This window comes from Lolium rigidum, chromosome 4 (genome assembly GCF_022539505.1).
Source record: "Lolium rigidum isolate FL_2022 chromosome 4, APGP_CSIRO_Lrig_0.1, whole genome shotgun sequence".
In the NCBI taxonomy this organism is placed as follows: Eukaryota; Viridiplantae; Streptophyta; class Magnoliopsida; order Poales; family Poaceae; genus Lolium; species Lolium rigidum.
The window spans coordinates 208866181-208881794 of NC_061511.1; the positions used below are offsets into that span (position 1 = coordinate 208866181).

General features: G+C 46.8%; 1 protein-coding gene and 1 long non-coding RNA gene across 2 annotated transcripts; both read left to right on the plus strand.

Annotated features, from left to right (window-relative positions):
• The first annotated feature begins 5147 nt into the window (after positions 1 to 5147).
• LOC124705626 (dirigent protein 1-like) lies at positions 5148 to 5932 on the plus strand. The gene has a single exon (XM_047237336.1). The coding sequence runs from the start codon at positions 5292 to 5294 to the stop codon at positions 5853 to 5855; it is 564 nt and encodes a 187-aa protein (XP_047093292.1). The 5' UTR covers positions 5148 to 5291; the 3' UTR covers positions 5856 to 5932.
• Positions 5933 to 13236: 7304 nt separating this feature from the next.
• Positions 13237 to 15062, plus strand: LOC124650628. Its single transcript, XR_006987079.1, has 3 exons — positions 13237 to 13550; positions 13651 to 13719; positions 14799 to 15062. It is a non-coding gene; the product is annotated as an uncharacterized LOC124650628 (long non-coding RNA).
• Positions 15063 to 15614: the final 552 nt, after the last annotated feature.

The following is a 15614-nucleotide window of genomic DNA, read 5'->3' on the forward strand; positions in this document are numbered from 1 at the left end:
TGCTACGACACAAAGATTACTCGCCTTGATGGTGGTGGTGCTCAACGGCTCAAGTACGTTATCAACTCCGTGCGGCCTCCATGGTCTGTTCAAGTACGCCAGGATGGTAAAGTATATATGTCATCTTACTCTGTGCACGTTCTAAGTACTCCATATTTCTTTTCTTTTCGCGATCTTTGGATCTTCATATTCTGATCTGGATTATTTTTTCGGTGCTCTATCTCTTCTATAAAGAGTACTCTAGAAAGCACGATCCACCAGGAAGGAAGGAAAAAGAAACGGAGCAAAGGGAAACATTGCATGTATGTTTTTGAAAATTTAAGAGATATAGATGTTCGAATCATGATGGTGTTGGCAAATGTGAGCATTTACAGCTTCTAATTTTCCCTGATTTGATGCGGTGATGCAAACGAGAATTTTAGAAATGAAATACATACAATCTGAATGTCATCAAAATTGGTGCAGATGGTACATTCGCAGTACTTGGATCCATCTCTGCTGCCTCAAGTTCTAAGGCAACAAAATTGAATTTTGATGCAAGTAGTACATTTTCTATGACCAAAGTAGGTGAAGAGATTTGAACGAAAATTTTCTATGATGTTTGTATTTTGAATTGAGAGAAATATTTTCCAGATACAATACAACTTTATATACTAGAATAAAAATGTAGAATATAGCTTTAAAAATCACCTACATGTTTGGCTAGCTGGCCAGTCAAGTCTAATCAGCGAAAAGAATGCATATGCTAAGGAGCAGGGATTTTTTTTTCTCGGCCAATAATTTCGAAATATCACCGGTAACCGGATTTCTCGGTATGCACCGGTGTAAGAGAACACCAGCCAGTATTTACCGCATTTTTTTAATTTACTCAAATTTGTAGAATTTTAACGGCGATATTTGGATCGGTATTTCCGGTAACCGGTAATACCGATGTCCACTAGTATTTTTTCGAGAAAGAGAATAAAAATCTTGCTAAGGATAGGAAAACAATATTTTTCTAGCTGGCTCAAACGTGACCTCGTGCATGCAAGACAATTTCTTATGTGTCGCCTGCTCTAATGGTGTCATAATAATCCTTGTTCCTGGCCGCCGCCTCCAAGAAAACCGCGCCTTGGTCTACACTATAGATCGGTTCCTCCTCCTCCAGTCGGCCTTGCCAGCGTCGTGATGGGTGGGGAACCCGATCTGTGTTTGAAGTTTTCTTATAAAGTAGGGTTTCAACAGATTAGGTTAGGGTTTGGTAGCCGTCTTCTTGTTGACCTTTACCACATTGGAGATTTCATCGTCTACAATAAGTATTCTTCAATCCTTCATTCGGCGACAAGATCTCATTCAGGTGTCAATGGTGGCATTGGAGGATTACAGTTATCTAGGTATGGATCTTCAGATCTTTCGTTGCCACAACAATGTTGTATCTTTTCTCATGGTTGCCGCAAGGAGGATTATCCTCACAATATTTGTCACGGTTGCTACGTCTTCGACAATGGTGATTCGTACTCTCGGCTCTTCAGCGACATCGACCATGCTGTTCGGTTAATTTTCCTTTGCATACTGGTGTTGGTACTCTTGCCGATGTTGATTGACTACTTCAGTGGTTGCACGTGTGCACATAGCCTTGGCATTGGGGCTCAAGTTAAAACAATAGGAAAATCTTCGTTGGTATTTTGAGATCTATGGTTCGGTATCTATTTTTGGTTGACTTCAGAGAACTATAAGATTGTGTCGTGGAAGGAAGAAGAATTTGAAGATCTCAATGATTTGCTGGTATCTCTACCATGTACTATTTGTTACTATAAATATATATGTATTGATTGTAAAAAAAAGAATTATCATGTGTGTTATGCTTACATGTACGGAAAAATATAGTTTGAGAAAACCGTAGCAATACACGGGCATTTAACTAGTAACTCTAAAACTACGGCTGATTTTTTTGTTGGCTTGCCCATACATAAGTTTAGTTGGCAACCCTTAATTTCTTTTTCAACACACCACCTTGTGCAAGACTCTAAAAAAACAAAAAACACGTTAATTCTACAGAGTTCAGACCGAACTCTGACACCTTAAATTATCGTAGTATCGATGTAACATAAAAAATCAGGGTAATGAAAGTAATCTTCACGAGTTAGAGCTTCAATAGCAGAATTTATTGTAACAACGTGAAAGCGTCCAGATAATTCCACAACTCATTGTAACAACCACAACTCATTGTAGCAACCACATATATACTATAATGCAGAAGAGACTTACGGAGTAGGCTGTAATCTTGAGTTTCTGGACAACGTGAAAGCGCTCAGATAATTTCAGACAAGCAGCAGTAGGCCCTGTCGTCGAGCAGGTATTCCGAAGCTGGGTAAATCGCGTACCACCGTCCCGGGTGCTCTCCATCTTATGGCCCCCACTTCTTCCCCCCTCATTGAAGATCCCTCCTCTGGGGTATTGTCGAGTAGGCAACGACAAGGGCCCTTCTTCGATCTGACCCCCACACCCACCTAGTTGGCTACTTGGTCTGCTCCATCTAATCACGCGTCGTTGTGTACAAAATTTCCTGGCTATTTCCTCCTCTCATTACACGGTCTTAGATTGGCCCTGCCCTCTCCAAGCCAATCAACGTTGTCGTGGTATCTTCACGGCAGATGCCATGGGGTGGCTTAAGCCGAGTGATTGAGGCCTAGTGGACTACGACGAATTCCGAAGGCGGGTATGAGTATGAGCGACACGGCGACATACCCAGATTCGGGGCCCTCGTATAACATCCCTACTCATGTATGATCTGTATGATAGTACAATGGTGCTCCTACAACTGGGTCCGGCTGAAGGGAGGGTTAGAGGTAGATGGAGGTCTCTCCTCCCCTTAGAGGTTTCTGGTGTGGAGATGAAAGAATGAGTTGATCGCCCTCCTTCGGGGCGCTACTAGGCCTTATATATGGTCCCAACGGTACACAGAGTGCCCTAGAGATGCCCCTAGATGTTACTCTTCCGCTCCCACCGGGTCCGGCTGCTCCGCATCTTCCCAAGGCGCTGGGGGCCCCGGGCATCGCCTCCATCTTGTCCCCTGGTCGTTGTCGACTGTGACGTGACCTGTAGAGCGACAGGGCGTAGGCGCCACCCCGGAATCCCGGGTCATCATCACGCACGGCTACGGCCCGATCCTGTAGAGCAGTAGTATCCCGCGTTCAGTGGGATGGGTTGTGCCGGAGACTTTTGCACCCAGAATTGAGTCCAAATGGCTTCTCTTGCAAGGCTTTGCCAACTTCTGAAGCCGGCCGGGGGAATTTCGTGTCTATGGACTATATATAGCCGCGAAGATGCACGATGGCACATTTTAACCGTAGAGATTACCCTCGCATCAACACCACCTTGTGCAAGACTCTAAAACAACACTGCAGTTGTGTGTACGTATGCCTGTTTTTTTGTTGGCTTGCACATGCATAAGTTTAGTTTTTTTTTTTGAAAATAGAAGGTGGTATTCCATTAAAGTGACACGTGACGGGTACAAATTGCAGACATGTCCTTTACAACACTCGTCCTAAAGAACCTAGTATTTGAGGATAAAGCCTGCAAATTTACAAAACACACCCCAGAACAAAAGATGAAAAAGCAATCAGGTCCTGGAGCTTCACCGTCACCGCTCGCCGGCATCCTCGAAGCGTCACCGCCAAGGAATGGAGAGAAGCTGCTCGAACTCTTCCTTCCGGCGAGAACCCACCCCCGCTGGCTACCTCCAAGCCGCCGGGAACGAATCACTTGGCTGCGAGGAGGCGTCGAGCTCCAACAGGGACAGGAAGAGGTCTCCGACATGAAGGTTGAGAAACAACCATCTTGTCGGCTGCAGATCGCAGCGGCCATGGTGCCGACTGCGTGGTTGCGCTTGTAGAAGAACCACCGGAGATAGAGCTGGCGCCGTGGTCGAAAGCACCGCATCTCCCCTTCTTCTCCCCTCGCCTCCATGGCCGGATAGAGAAAGAGACAGGGCTGTGCAGCCCTTGAGTAGATATCACCAGCTAGCCCTACTAGTCCCACTCTTTGCAGGGGAAAGCAAGCCAGTTCCCCCCTCACCACCATGGCCGGCCAGGGAACAAATCTTGCTGAAGTCTTGAACACCACCGTGCTTCTCCCCCTGCCGCCACGGCCAACCAGGAGGAGCAAGGCAGTCACCGAACACCTGCAAAGAAAGAAACATCTACAAGGCTCTTTATTGAAGGAGACTCTGGAGCAGGAGGCCCGCCGCAGTTGCTCCCACCGTTGGAACTCACCGCCGCCGATCCACCACCAGAAGCACCAGATCTTGGCCAAAGATCCAGATGTCCTACTCCTAGAAACCGGCAAATAGCCAAAAAAAAAAAACCTACTTCTACACCTAAGATCTACTCCGGCGCCTGGCCCGGCCGGCAGGGGAAGACTTTCAGAAGCGGTGGGAGGAGAGGGGGAGAGGAGAGGGGAGAGAGCGACTTGTGCAGTGACTCGCATAAGTTTAGTTGGCAACCGTTAAGTTCTTCAGCACCACCTTGTGCAAGACTCTAAAACAACCAAACCCACCTTAATTCTTCAGAATTCAGAACGAACTCTGACACTTTAAATTACGTAGTTGTACGATGTAACATAAAAAAAAACTCTTAATTTATTACAGTATGCGCGCGTTGTCGTTGAAATAAAGAGAATCAAGGTCCCAGAAAACAACCAAAAACACACGATCCTTTTTGAGAAAAATCAGTGTAATTCAAGTAATATCCATCAAGGTCCCAGCATTCTTGTTCGAGCCTCTAGGTCAATCGTGTCCACGCCGTTGCTGTCGCGACTGTGTCCGACTTGCGTGGCCATGACCCATGCGAATAGGAAACGAGAAGAGTCCGCGCGGGGGCTTGATGCATGCATGTGTAGGAAATTTCCTGGCTCTTTCGTCTTTCTCTCATTTCGCCATCTTGAATGGGCCCTCCCCTAATCCCCTCCAAGCCAATCAACGTGTCAATGGCCGGCGGCGGTACGTTCTTGTTCTCAATCGCGCTGCAGTCTTGTGGATGCCTTTCACACGGGTCCAAGTCAAACTGGACACGTACGCCATGCTGCGAAAGTGAGCCTACCATGCACCACAGGGAAAGATAAATACTAGAAGATCACAGCCTAGCTCCACGCACAAAGAGCCATTTGTACTTGAGCCAGGCTCGCACATACATACATGACCCGTCTATAAGAGAGATCGTGTAATTTCGTCGTCAAGATAAGTGAAGATCGAGCGAGCGCAAACTGTAAGCAGTCTCGACTCTCCACTAGCTAGCTCATATACCGTAGACGCCATGTCTAGCAAGCACACCATGCAGCTCCTACAAATCTTAGTCTCCTCGGCCCTTCTCCTCGTGGGAGCAGCGGCGGCCAGGAAGACGACGACGACGCACATCAAGTTCTACCTGCACGACATCGCGACGGCGGTGCCGTCGAGCCCAGCGACGGCGGTGCGCGTCGCCAGGGGAGTGACCCCGCTACCCGTCGATCCTGCCTTCCGCTTCGGGGACATGTTCGTCATCGACGATCTTCTGACGGAGGGGCCCAATGCGGCGTCCCCCGCCATCGGGACGGCTCAAGGATTCTATATCTTTGCGTCGCGGACCGACTTCACGCTCATGCTCAGCCTCAACATGGTCTTCACGGCGGGGCCGCACAACGGCAGCACCATCGCCGTGCTCGCGAGGGACGCCATCCTCGACCCCGTCAGGGAGCTGCCGGTCGTTGGCGGCACCGGCGCGTTCCGCGGTGCCACCGGCTACGGCCTGCTCCGGACATACTCCGGAAACCTCACCACCTTCAACGCGGTGGTCCAGGTCGACATGTACGTGCGCGCGCGTGCAAGCGCAACTCATTAGGCTGGTCATAGTGGAGAGTAACTTAGACTAGTAACATATGTCATGTTACTATTCTAGGTTACTACCTTCATACTGGATAGTAACTTATATGTGGTGTCATGCATTGTATCATTTATTATGTTGTAGACTCATCTTGCCTTGAGGTGTGTGATGTTTATGGTAACCACCTCACTTTTTTTTTCATTTATTAGCATGCCATGTCACCAAAATGCCTTGAGATGTGTGATGTTACTAGCTACTCCATCCTTCTCAGGGCATAAGGCGTATAAATTTTGCACGCTTATTAAGGAGAGCTGAGGCATCGTTAGCCAGAAGAGAAAAAATTGGGAGGTTTCCTTTCCTGCCCTTGCATGCAGCGCTACGTACTCCTTAATTCTCTCTCGGTAACTTCCTGGACTCTTCGGTTTCCCCATCGCGCAGCCTCCTTCTCTCTCTCTCGCACATGACCTCCATTGATGGAGAGGAGGATCTATGGAAAAGATTTCTGCCCAACCGGAGATGGACTACATGAACAAGGATTGGTTGCAACGTTGTGCCACGGATCAGAGCGAATTCACACGGTGGAGATCGAGTTCAGATGCGAAGATGTGGGCTTGGCGCCATGGTTTCAAATCAATGTCGAAATTTCGGACGGCCTATAAAAGCTTGGCGGCATGGTTGATGTGCTCATTGTCTCTTTCCTGTAGTCCTCCTTCTCCTACCTCAAATCATGGCGCACGTCGATCTCAACGAGCCCATGGACTGGGATGATCTGGATGATTTCGATGGGGAGGCCAGGGAACTCGCGGGAGATTTTTTCTTTGAGGTGGACATCGACGGAGGTAAACCTTGGTGTTTTGTGAGCAGATGATTTTGTTCTGAGGTATCGGGCGGCGGACATGGTCTAGGCCGTGGCCCGCTGTACATGGGCGAGACAAGCAGTGCAGCAGCAAGCCGTGGCGCACAGTTTGCGGGCGACGGAGCTCGCCGTGGCGCACAGTTCGCGGGCGACGGAGCTCGCCGTGGCGCACAGTTCACGGGCGCCTCTAGTGGCAATGATGCTGGCCATGAGGGAGGTGACGGCGAGGCTCAACTCGTGCCCTTCCCTCTCTTCGACGGCGTCTTCATGTTCACTAGTCCCTCCGTCGCCGCACGAGCCAGTGGACGTGCTGGGCGCGGAGCAGCTGGACGAGGCGGTCGTGGGCGTGGAGCTGCAGGATGAGGTGACCGTGGACACGGAGCAGCAGGGCGAGGTGACCATGGACGCGGAGCTCCTGGGCGGGGAGCAGCAGGACGAGGCGCTTGTGGGCGTGGAGCTCCTGGGAGGGGACGCGGTGGCCGTGGAGGTGCCGATGGTGGCCATGACCAGAAGACCGATGGGCAAGATCAGGAAGCTTAGCATAACGGAGGAGAAGATAGCGCGATGCGATGATTCTACGTACCCGTGGGTGTTCCTGTCCTATCTAACGTCGCACCGCGTGTCAAGATTTGTGTTGCATGTTTTGCACTTTCATCCTGTACAAGTCCACTTTCCTACTCTTATAGTTGCCGAAGTGGACACAAGTCCATTGTGTTGCACGTTTTGCACTTTCATCCTGTACAAGTCCACTTTCAATTCCTACTCTTATAGCTGCCGAAGTGGACAAGTCCATTGTGTTGCACGTTTTGCACTTTGATCCTGTACAAGTCCACTTTCCTACTCTTATAGCTGCCGAAGTTGACAAGTCCATCTTCCCTAATCTCTCCCCTGCTTATGCTCAACCATTGTCCAGCAGCTTCTCCAACCTGTCGACCTCACCGGTGTACGGCTCCCGACAAGGACGAATTGGCACAGCAAAGGAAGCTCGCCGGCCTCGTGTCCAAAACTTGCTGCCGTAACTCTCCGCCGGTGCGGCGCGCCTTTGCGAGTCGTGGTGGACGACCCAAGATTTGCTCTTCGATTTCTTTTTTCGATCTGACTTCCATTCCCATTCTTGTTAGTTTCGTGATGTTCATGGTCTAGATGCTCTCGTTTCCATGTCCAGATACGTGGATTTTTCTTCCATATTTTGTCTCCAGTTTTATGTTAATTAATCTGCTCTTTTCTTCTTTCCTATTTTGCCTCTGTTTTTCCTAACACGGTCCGGTGATCTGTTCTTCCATTTTTTTTTTTCCTATTTAGCCAATATTTTTCCTAACATAGTCCTATTCCGGATCTTATGTGTGCCGGAAGAAACAGGTCAAGATCCAATTATTAACATAATGGATTTTTTCAGATTCAGGTCTAATTTAACGTCCTGGATCTTTTTGGTCCAAATCAACTAACGTAATATTGTGGGAAATGACTAATGAAAGAATCATGTGCCAATACTAATTATATGTATATCTCTATCTCTATCTCTACTACTTATCTCTACTACTTATAAAGGCACAAACTTGTGTTGAAAAATAAGATCTAGACCATCCACATAACTTGATCTAAGGGACATGGACGCTTTATTCTCCCCACCCTTTCTTTCCTCAAACGCAGTCCGCTTACAACGTCGTAACCCCAGAATCACGGCAATGACTGCACGCATACCCTCCTTGCTTCCTCCGGCACCCAGCACGAACTCCCTCCCCGCCGCCTGGTGCACTGCTCCCCGCGCATCGAAGCGCTCCTCCCTGTACCGGCGCCTCCCTGGCCCGTCGTACTCCCTGCACAAACCAGAAGTGGAGGCGATCGCCCGCCTTCCTCGCTCGCCGCCGCTATCGGAGATGAAGGCGCCGCTCCCCCCACGCGATCCAGGCTGAGTCCGCCGCCACTCCTCGCGCTTGCCCCTCACGTCCTAGGGTTGCTGGTGGTCAACCGCTCAACCTCCTCGCGTGCACCCGCTGCCGGCACTGCTGCTTTCCTCCCGATCTGGCGCTGACAAGGACCCTTAGGCCTCGTTTGGTTACAGCAAACCCGGCGGGATCCCGGCCTTTTCCTGGGGAGATTTTTCCCCTAGTCCGGAGGTCGGGAAATTAATCCCGGGGGTTTGCTCCTGTTTCTGCCTATTCCCGGCCGGGAATATTTTCCGGGAAAGTTCGGCCCGAACAGCCAAACGAGCCCTTACTGCTGCTAATGGGGCACGCCCAGATTCAGCGCTGCCAAGCATTTCGATTTTTTGCACGATCACTTCCTTGAAGGTACTCGATGATCGCATTTTAGGTCTAGATGATGAAGGACTTTAATTGCTAATTCACTGCAGTAATCACTTTTCAGGATATTGATTTGAAGTAAGCACGCATACATGTCTTTATCATCTCTAATCTGAATATTTCGAGTTTCCGCTTTCAGAGCCATTGTATATTCATTAATCGTCAAATATGGCATATGGATAGGTATAGAGTGTGCAACTTCACCAGCACTTGACTATTGGCTGACTTCTTATTTTCATTACTCTGCGAGTCTATTGGCTGATGTGGATAGGTATATTCCTTACTCTCTAAGTTCATATTTTCATGGTCCATTGATGAACAACAGTCGGATGCATATAGCCGGAGAGGCGCCGTAAGCATATTTGTCTCATAGAGGAAAATGTTCATGTCGGATGCATGTACAGTCTTCCTATATTATGTATTTCAAGTTCAGCGCACTTTATGCCGTTGCTTGCATCCCATTTTCCAATGCTTACTTGCGCCCGATTCAATATTTTTGTTATATTTGTTTCAGGAGTTCATTGTTACATCAGCTGCATCCGTTCCGATTTTCATCACGGCTTCATATTGCCTGTAAACAAACTTGGATGGTTTTTATACTGGCTTAGAGTACTTCTGATTTTTACAATGTAGAATTCTAAAAATGCTTCATACTACTGGTAAAAAGGACTGCTTCTGTGGGACAGAAACCTATGGACTGCCGGCCAAAAGGAAGACACAAATTTTTGAAGTATACTATTTTGTCACAGTTTTTGAGGTATAGAATTTTGGGTGCTTCTTTGTGTTTGAATAATTGTGGAACTCACTGCACAATGACTGGTGTAAATATTGTGTGCCTATTTATAATAGTGAAACCTATCAGAATTTTGATCCATGTCTAATGGGGCATGCCCGGATTCAGCGCCGCCAAGCATTTTGATTTTTTTTAATCATCACTTCCTTCAAGGTACTCGATTCGTCCCCTTTGCCTCAGTTCCGTCTCATGAAGTATGTTGTCGGCCCACCATTCAAGTTCATCTTAGTCTCTTGGTAGACATAGCGGTGGAAGCATTTAATTTTTTACTCATTGTTCTAAACAATAATGTGTTTTGTTCCAGTAGTATGCTTCAATTGGCTGCTTTCACAAGACTTTTAAGTCAGCACTAAATTCATTATGTTCGAAAGATTGTTACGTGTTTATTGTTTAGTTTTCAGATAAATTTTACGTTGTCATCAGAAGTGTGTAAGCATTCAGAGATTTTTAGGATGTTATCATTTGGTGATATTAGATGCTTTCTCAGTTCAGATTTCAACCTGAGTTCACTGATTATTTTCAGGGCCTTGAAATTTTGGATTCAGCACAGAAGCTAAAAGTCTCAACTTTACTGTCATATTTACGTTGCGTTTAATATCTGATCTTAAGCTCCATCATGCTAATGAGATATCCCGTTTATTTACTTTGTCCAGTTTCATACATTATGTGTCATAATATGGAGCTTTGGAATATCCAAATTTTATCATGCTAGAAGATATTTGGATCTCCTACAAATGAGTGACTGCATGAACCTATCATTTTAATACATGATACCATCGTATTGACTGACATAGTGGTAGAGATTTTGGAGGGCAAGGTTTGTGTTCGATAAGGATGCCTTTCATAAATACATGATACCATCGTATTGACTGACATGGATATCTTTTCTATGCAGAAAGGCTCATCTTGGAACAAAATACACATGTTCTATGACTTCTTTGTCGGGAAGACTGCTGCTTATAAAATGACTTTCATCTACGGAAATGCCAAACGGAACCAAGTGTAATTACTGCTACTCATATTCAGGTACCTCTCTGGGTTGTGTTCTATGTTCCAAGTGTAATCAACCGCTGAAAGGCTCTTGGATGACAAAGGTAAACAAGTATTTAAAGATTGAAGTTTTAGAACAACAGTAGTACTATTATCTTTAGTTAACACCAGACAGTCATTCTTTCAGTTCATTTCATCTGGTGATCCTGTGAGCCCTCTTTAATAATGTAATATCATCTGGTTTCCTTTCAAAAATATTTCCTTTCCTTTTTCAGCACATTGCTTGGACGTACTATTATCTTTAGTTAACTCCCCAATCTTTAGTTAACTCCCCAATCTTTGACCTCGGTTTTGACGTAGGGGCCCTTCGTTGCTGCACGCTGGTGAGGACAGCGTGGAAAAGTCTGAACTCATTTTTTCTTTTCTTATGAGATGCTCGATAGAACGACACGTTTAGGACCCAGTATCTGGGAATCGGCAAGCCATTAATAGGTTATCTGCCATATATTTTTCAGATGAAATTTTATGCTATAAGCATGCATATTTTTCTTGGTAATTTCTTTTGGATGGGAAGCTAAGTCGCTAGCTTAGATTAAATCATCATTGTACGTCATGAGCTAAATGATATTTTTGGAAATTTTACGGTAGCTGCAATTCAGTAATATGTCATAGCTCTTCTCTCACGCCTTTGTCACAAGAATGATTTAAGTTTTAAACCATATGCAAAAACTGCTCCTGGGTCAAAGCTCCCCGCGGGCGACCTGGGTGCTAACCCCATCCGCCAGAAGAAGCTCCGCCTCCAACCCCATCCCCCGCCGCCGCCGGCAAGCGTCGCCGGGCAAAGCTCGTGCGGCGTGGGCGGCGGCGGGATCTCCCTTCCCGGCTCCATAGGCGGGCTGCACGGGGCAGCTTCGCCGACCGGCGGCGCGGGCCGACGCCTGGCTTCGGCGCAGGGCGGCGCGGGGCTCCCGCTGCTGCTTGGCCGGCCACGCTCAAGCGAGCGCTGGTGCAGTTGAGGCTGGCCGCGCTCAAGCGAGCGTCGGGGCGGTTCCTCGCGCTCAAACGAGCGGATGGCTTCGAGAGCGGACGCCGAGGGTCACGGCCTCGGGTTGCGGCGGTCGCGACCGGCGATTGTTGAGGGCGCTGGTCTGGTTTGGTTCTGCGCAAGCGCGCTGGCGGCCTGAGAGGTCCGTGGTGCGGAGGAGGCATGGGGGTCGCTGCGGGCAGGGCCGATCTGGGCTCTACGGGCCCATGGCGCGGTTCCTCAACGGCGCGGCGGCTGGTGACCGAATCTTCGACGGGTCCCGTCCGGATCTGGTGCTCCGGCAGCTGTTGGCTGCGGAGTGAGGTGCTGCTTCTGGCTGCTGCGTCGGGTGTGGGCGCCGGGTGGTCGGCGGCAAGGTCCCATGCTCTGTTGGTTGCGCTCCTTCTACCCGAGCTTCAAGTGGGGCTCGATGGCGGAGATGGCATGCCAGGCGAAAGCTTTGCACCTATTTTGGGTAGGTGCCGATGACGGCGGTACCCGTGGGTGCCGTTCTCCTTCTTGAAGGCGTCCTCGTGAGCTACATCTCTTGTCGTCGCGGGTGTCGGTGGCCTCCGGGTGAAAACCTCAGCTCCCCGGGAGCGGGCGATGGCGACATCTATGTCGCTACCTTCTTGAAGGCGCCGTCTTTGGAGGCCTCGACACTTGTGGTGTGGCAGGTTTGCGTCAACTAGGCATGGTTGCCTTGCAGCCGAAGTTGGTGGACGCCGGGGCAGCGGCTCCGGACGGTGGATGGTGCGTCGAGGTGGCGGCCTCGAATGGCCTTGCAGCTACAGGCATATGGGGTGTGGTTGTGGTCTAGCAAGGCAAGGGTGGCGTGCTTGTGCTACGTGGGTAGCGAGTCCGTCGGCTCGGTCGACGCGATCAGGAGGTCGGTCTGGCTGGCACGTCGGGGCGGCGGCCCCGGATCTTTTGGCGCGATGTTCGTGGTCTGCGGATGGTCGTCTTGTGTAGTTTGGGCTACGAGGCATCTAGTCCGTGCGGCGTTGCGGCTCATGACTGAGTAGGGGAAGCTGGAGCGGCGGCTCCAGGCACGGATGTGTTTGTTTTCTGCAATGGTGGCTTTGTGTCGTGTGGGCGACGAGGCTCTGTTGTTTGTGCGGTTTTCTGGCCCTTTTTTCCTCAAAAACAGGGTCGATCTGTACGGTTTTTGGACCCGTTTTTCCTTATAAACTGGGTCAACCGGTCGTCTTGACCTTTTTCTCTATTGCGATGAATATAGCAGTTCTCCTGTTGTTATTAAAAAAAAAGAATGATTTAAGTAATCAGCATTCAATGTATAAGCAGCTTCTTTTTTGTCTCATCAATTTGTTTTGTGGAAATTGCAAGTCATGATTACCTTTTAATTTATTACATTATATGTTCTCCATAAAAATAAATTGCTATCTCACATATGTTGTTTGCTAGCAAAACTTATCAGGTTCTGGTTAACATGGTGGCTTGGTGCATATACTGGAAGCTAGAACAGAATTTGCAATGTCAGAAATAGCTAGAGATCAATGAAGACACAGCGATTGTGCACGTATCAATCAAAAGATGAAGATGACTCAAAAGAGAGCCTTGAGCAATATTGGCTACGGATCTATCAGCATTATGAAAATATACAATCACTTATCTTATATATTGTTTGTTCCATCATATAATACCAGCACCATATTGCTTGTGCAACTTGTCCATGTATTGGATCTTGATGCTAGAGTTTTCACAATCTATAATGGAAGAAATCACAGTGAGTTTTCTGTTAATTCTCATAAGCAATTGCCTCCTGTGTACATTTATTTCGAGTTAGAAGACACTGAGTTGTTTCTTTATTTTATTTTTTCTTATAGGTAAGTGCAAATTTTGGGATGTGCTTGGCTAAAATCTAATTCTGCAAAGTGCATTCTGGAGCAACTCAGGTTCTTGGAACTTCCGTATACTTATCTATTTGTTATTTGCTGACTTGGTCTTTTGTTATGTAGTTTGTGATTTCCATGCTTCAATATTTGTCTTGATTTCATTTTTGTTTTGCGTATTATTGTGTGTTTACAAAGTAAATTTTGGCTTATGCATTTAATTTTTCAAGAATTTGGTTAGGACTACACACGCTCCCAAACCAGGAGCTGCGGGGCTGCTGAAGCTTGTTGCCATCGACATGAATGGGAGAATAAGAGTTTTTCAAGAAGAGATCTCGATATACAGTGTTGTAGCAAAATGGATGAAGTTTGCCTGCTCATTTAAGGGATGATAGCTAAAAGATTGAAGTGCCATGTTGGCTGAAAGTCATACCAAATTTTCTAAGAAATTTATTGAACATATTATTGAATTGATTAGTTGAGACGCTCGTGCGCGTGCATAGATACTAGTGTACTGATAATTGATTTTCCAAATCTGTGCTCATGTGCGGCAAGGTAGCAGGAACAAAACAAGGATTTGTATCTAAATAGTCCATAGATTACATGTGTTTTTGTACCAAACAGAAAACTATGCTAAGGGGTTGTTTGCTGTTTTCGAAGATAGCGATGGTGCAGGTACTGTTCGTTTGTATGTACACGGTTTACTGTTTGCATGTACACTGTTCACAGTTTGCTGTTTTCAGAATCATGTTCGTTTTGCACATTAGTAGATCATGTCGAGTTTGATCATGTTTTTTAGAATCAAAATTTTCAAATTTACAGAATAATAGATCATGTCCATCTGCTACTGTTTTTGAGAATCGAAATTCTAATTTTACAGATTAATAGATCATGTTATATCATGTTAATCATTCTACTGTTTTTAAAATTGTGTAGGATCACCTCATGAAAATTTGCTACTTCATAATGTTGGTAATGCTACTGTTTTACAAGCACTTGTTGCTCATGCTACTGTTGATCAAGCTACTGTTTCTAGATTTCGTAGGAACATGTTATGCTACTGTTTCTAGATTTCGTAGGAACATGTTATGCTACTGTATTTTAGATCATGTCCTAAATGCCATGCTAATGTTTTTTTGCAGTTGTACCATTGGGACGAATGGTGAACGTTCGTAGGGTTTATAGTGACGAGGACAAAAGGATAATTCTTGTAGCCCTTTTGTGTAAAACAAAGCCAAATGTGTTGAGTGATGTTGTAACTAAAGAAGTGGCAGCCCAGTTCATGGTACCGTTGCGAGTTGTGCAACGTGTATGGTTTGATCATCTTCAAGGTATTGAGAATGTTTGTAACAAGAAACCTTTGAATTGTTGGTGTAAAAGAGTTGAGGTTGATCCCGAAGCCATCATGCAAATTCCACCATCCAAGAGGACAACTTTGAAGGATCTTGCTTTTGAGCTGAACATGTCGATATCCACTTTGCATAGGAGGTTCAAGGAGAAGGAATTTAGGAGGCACTCAAATGCCATCAAACCTCGCATTACGGATGACAACAAGAAAGAAAGGGTTCGCTATGCACTCAGTAGGCTCGACCCGGATAGTGTGGAGCCTAAGTTCCAAGGCTCATACAACGTCGTCCACATGGATGAAAAATGGTTTTACAGAACCAAAGGTTCTCAAAATTATTATTTGGCCAATGAAGAGGAAGAACCGTACCGATCATGTCAAAGCAAGAATTACATAGAGAAGGTCATATTTCTATGTGTTGTAGGAAGACCAAGGTTTGATGAGGATGGCAATTGTATTTTTGACGGTAAAATTGGTATGTTCCCTTTTGTGACAGAGAAGCCGACGGATCGTCGTAGTGGAAACCGCCCTAGGGGAACAATGGAAACTAAAATTAGGAATGTTACACGAGATGTTAGCCGAGAGTTCCTTATTGAAAAAGTCTTGCCTGCTA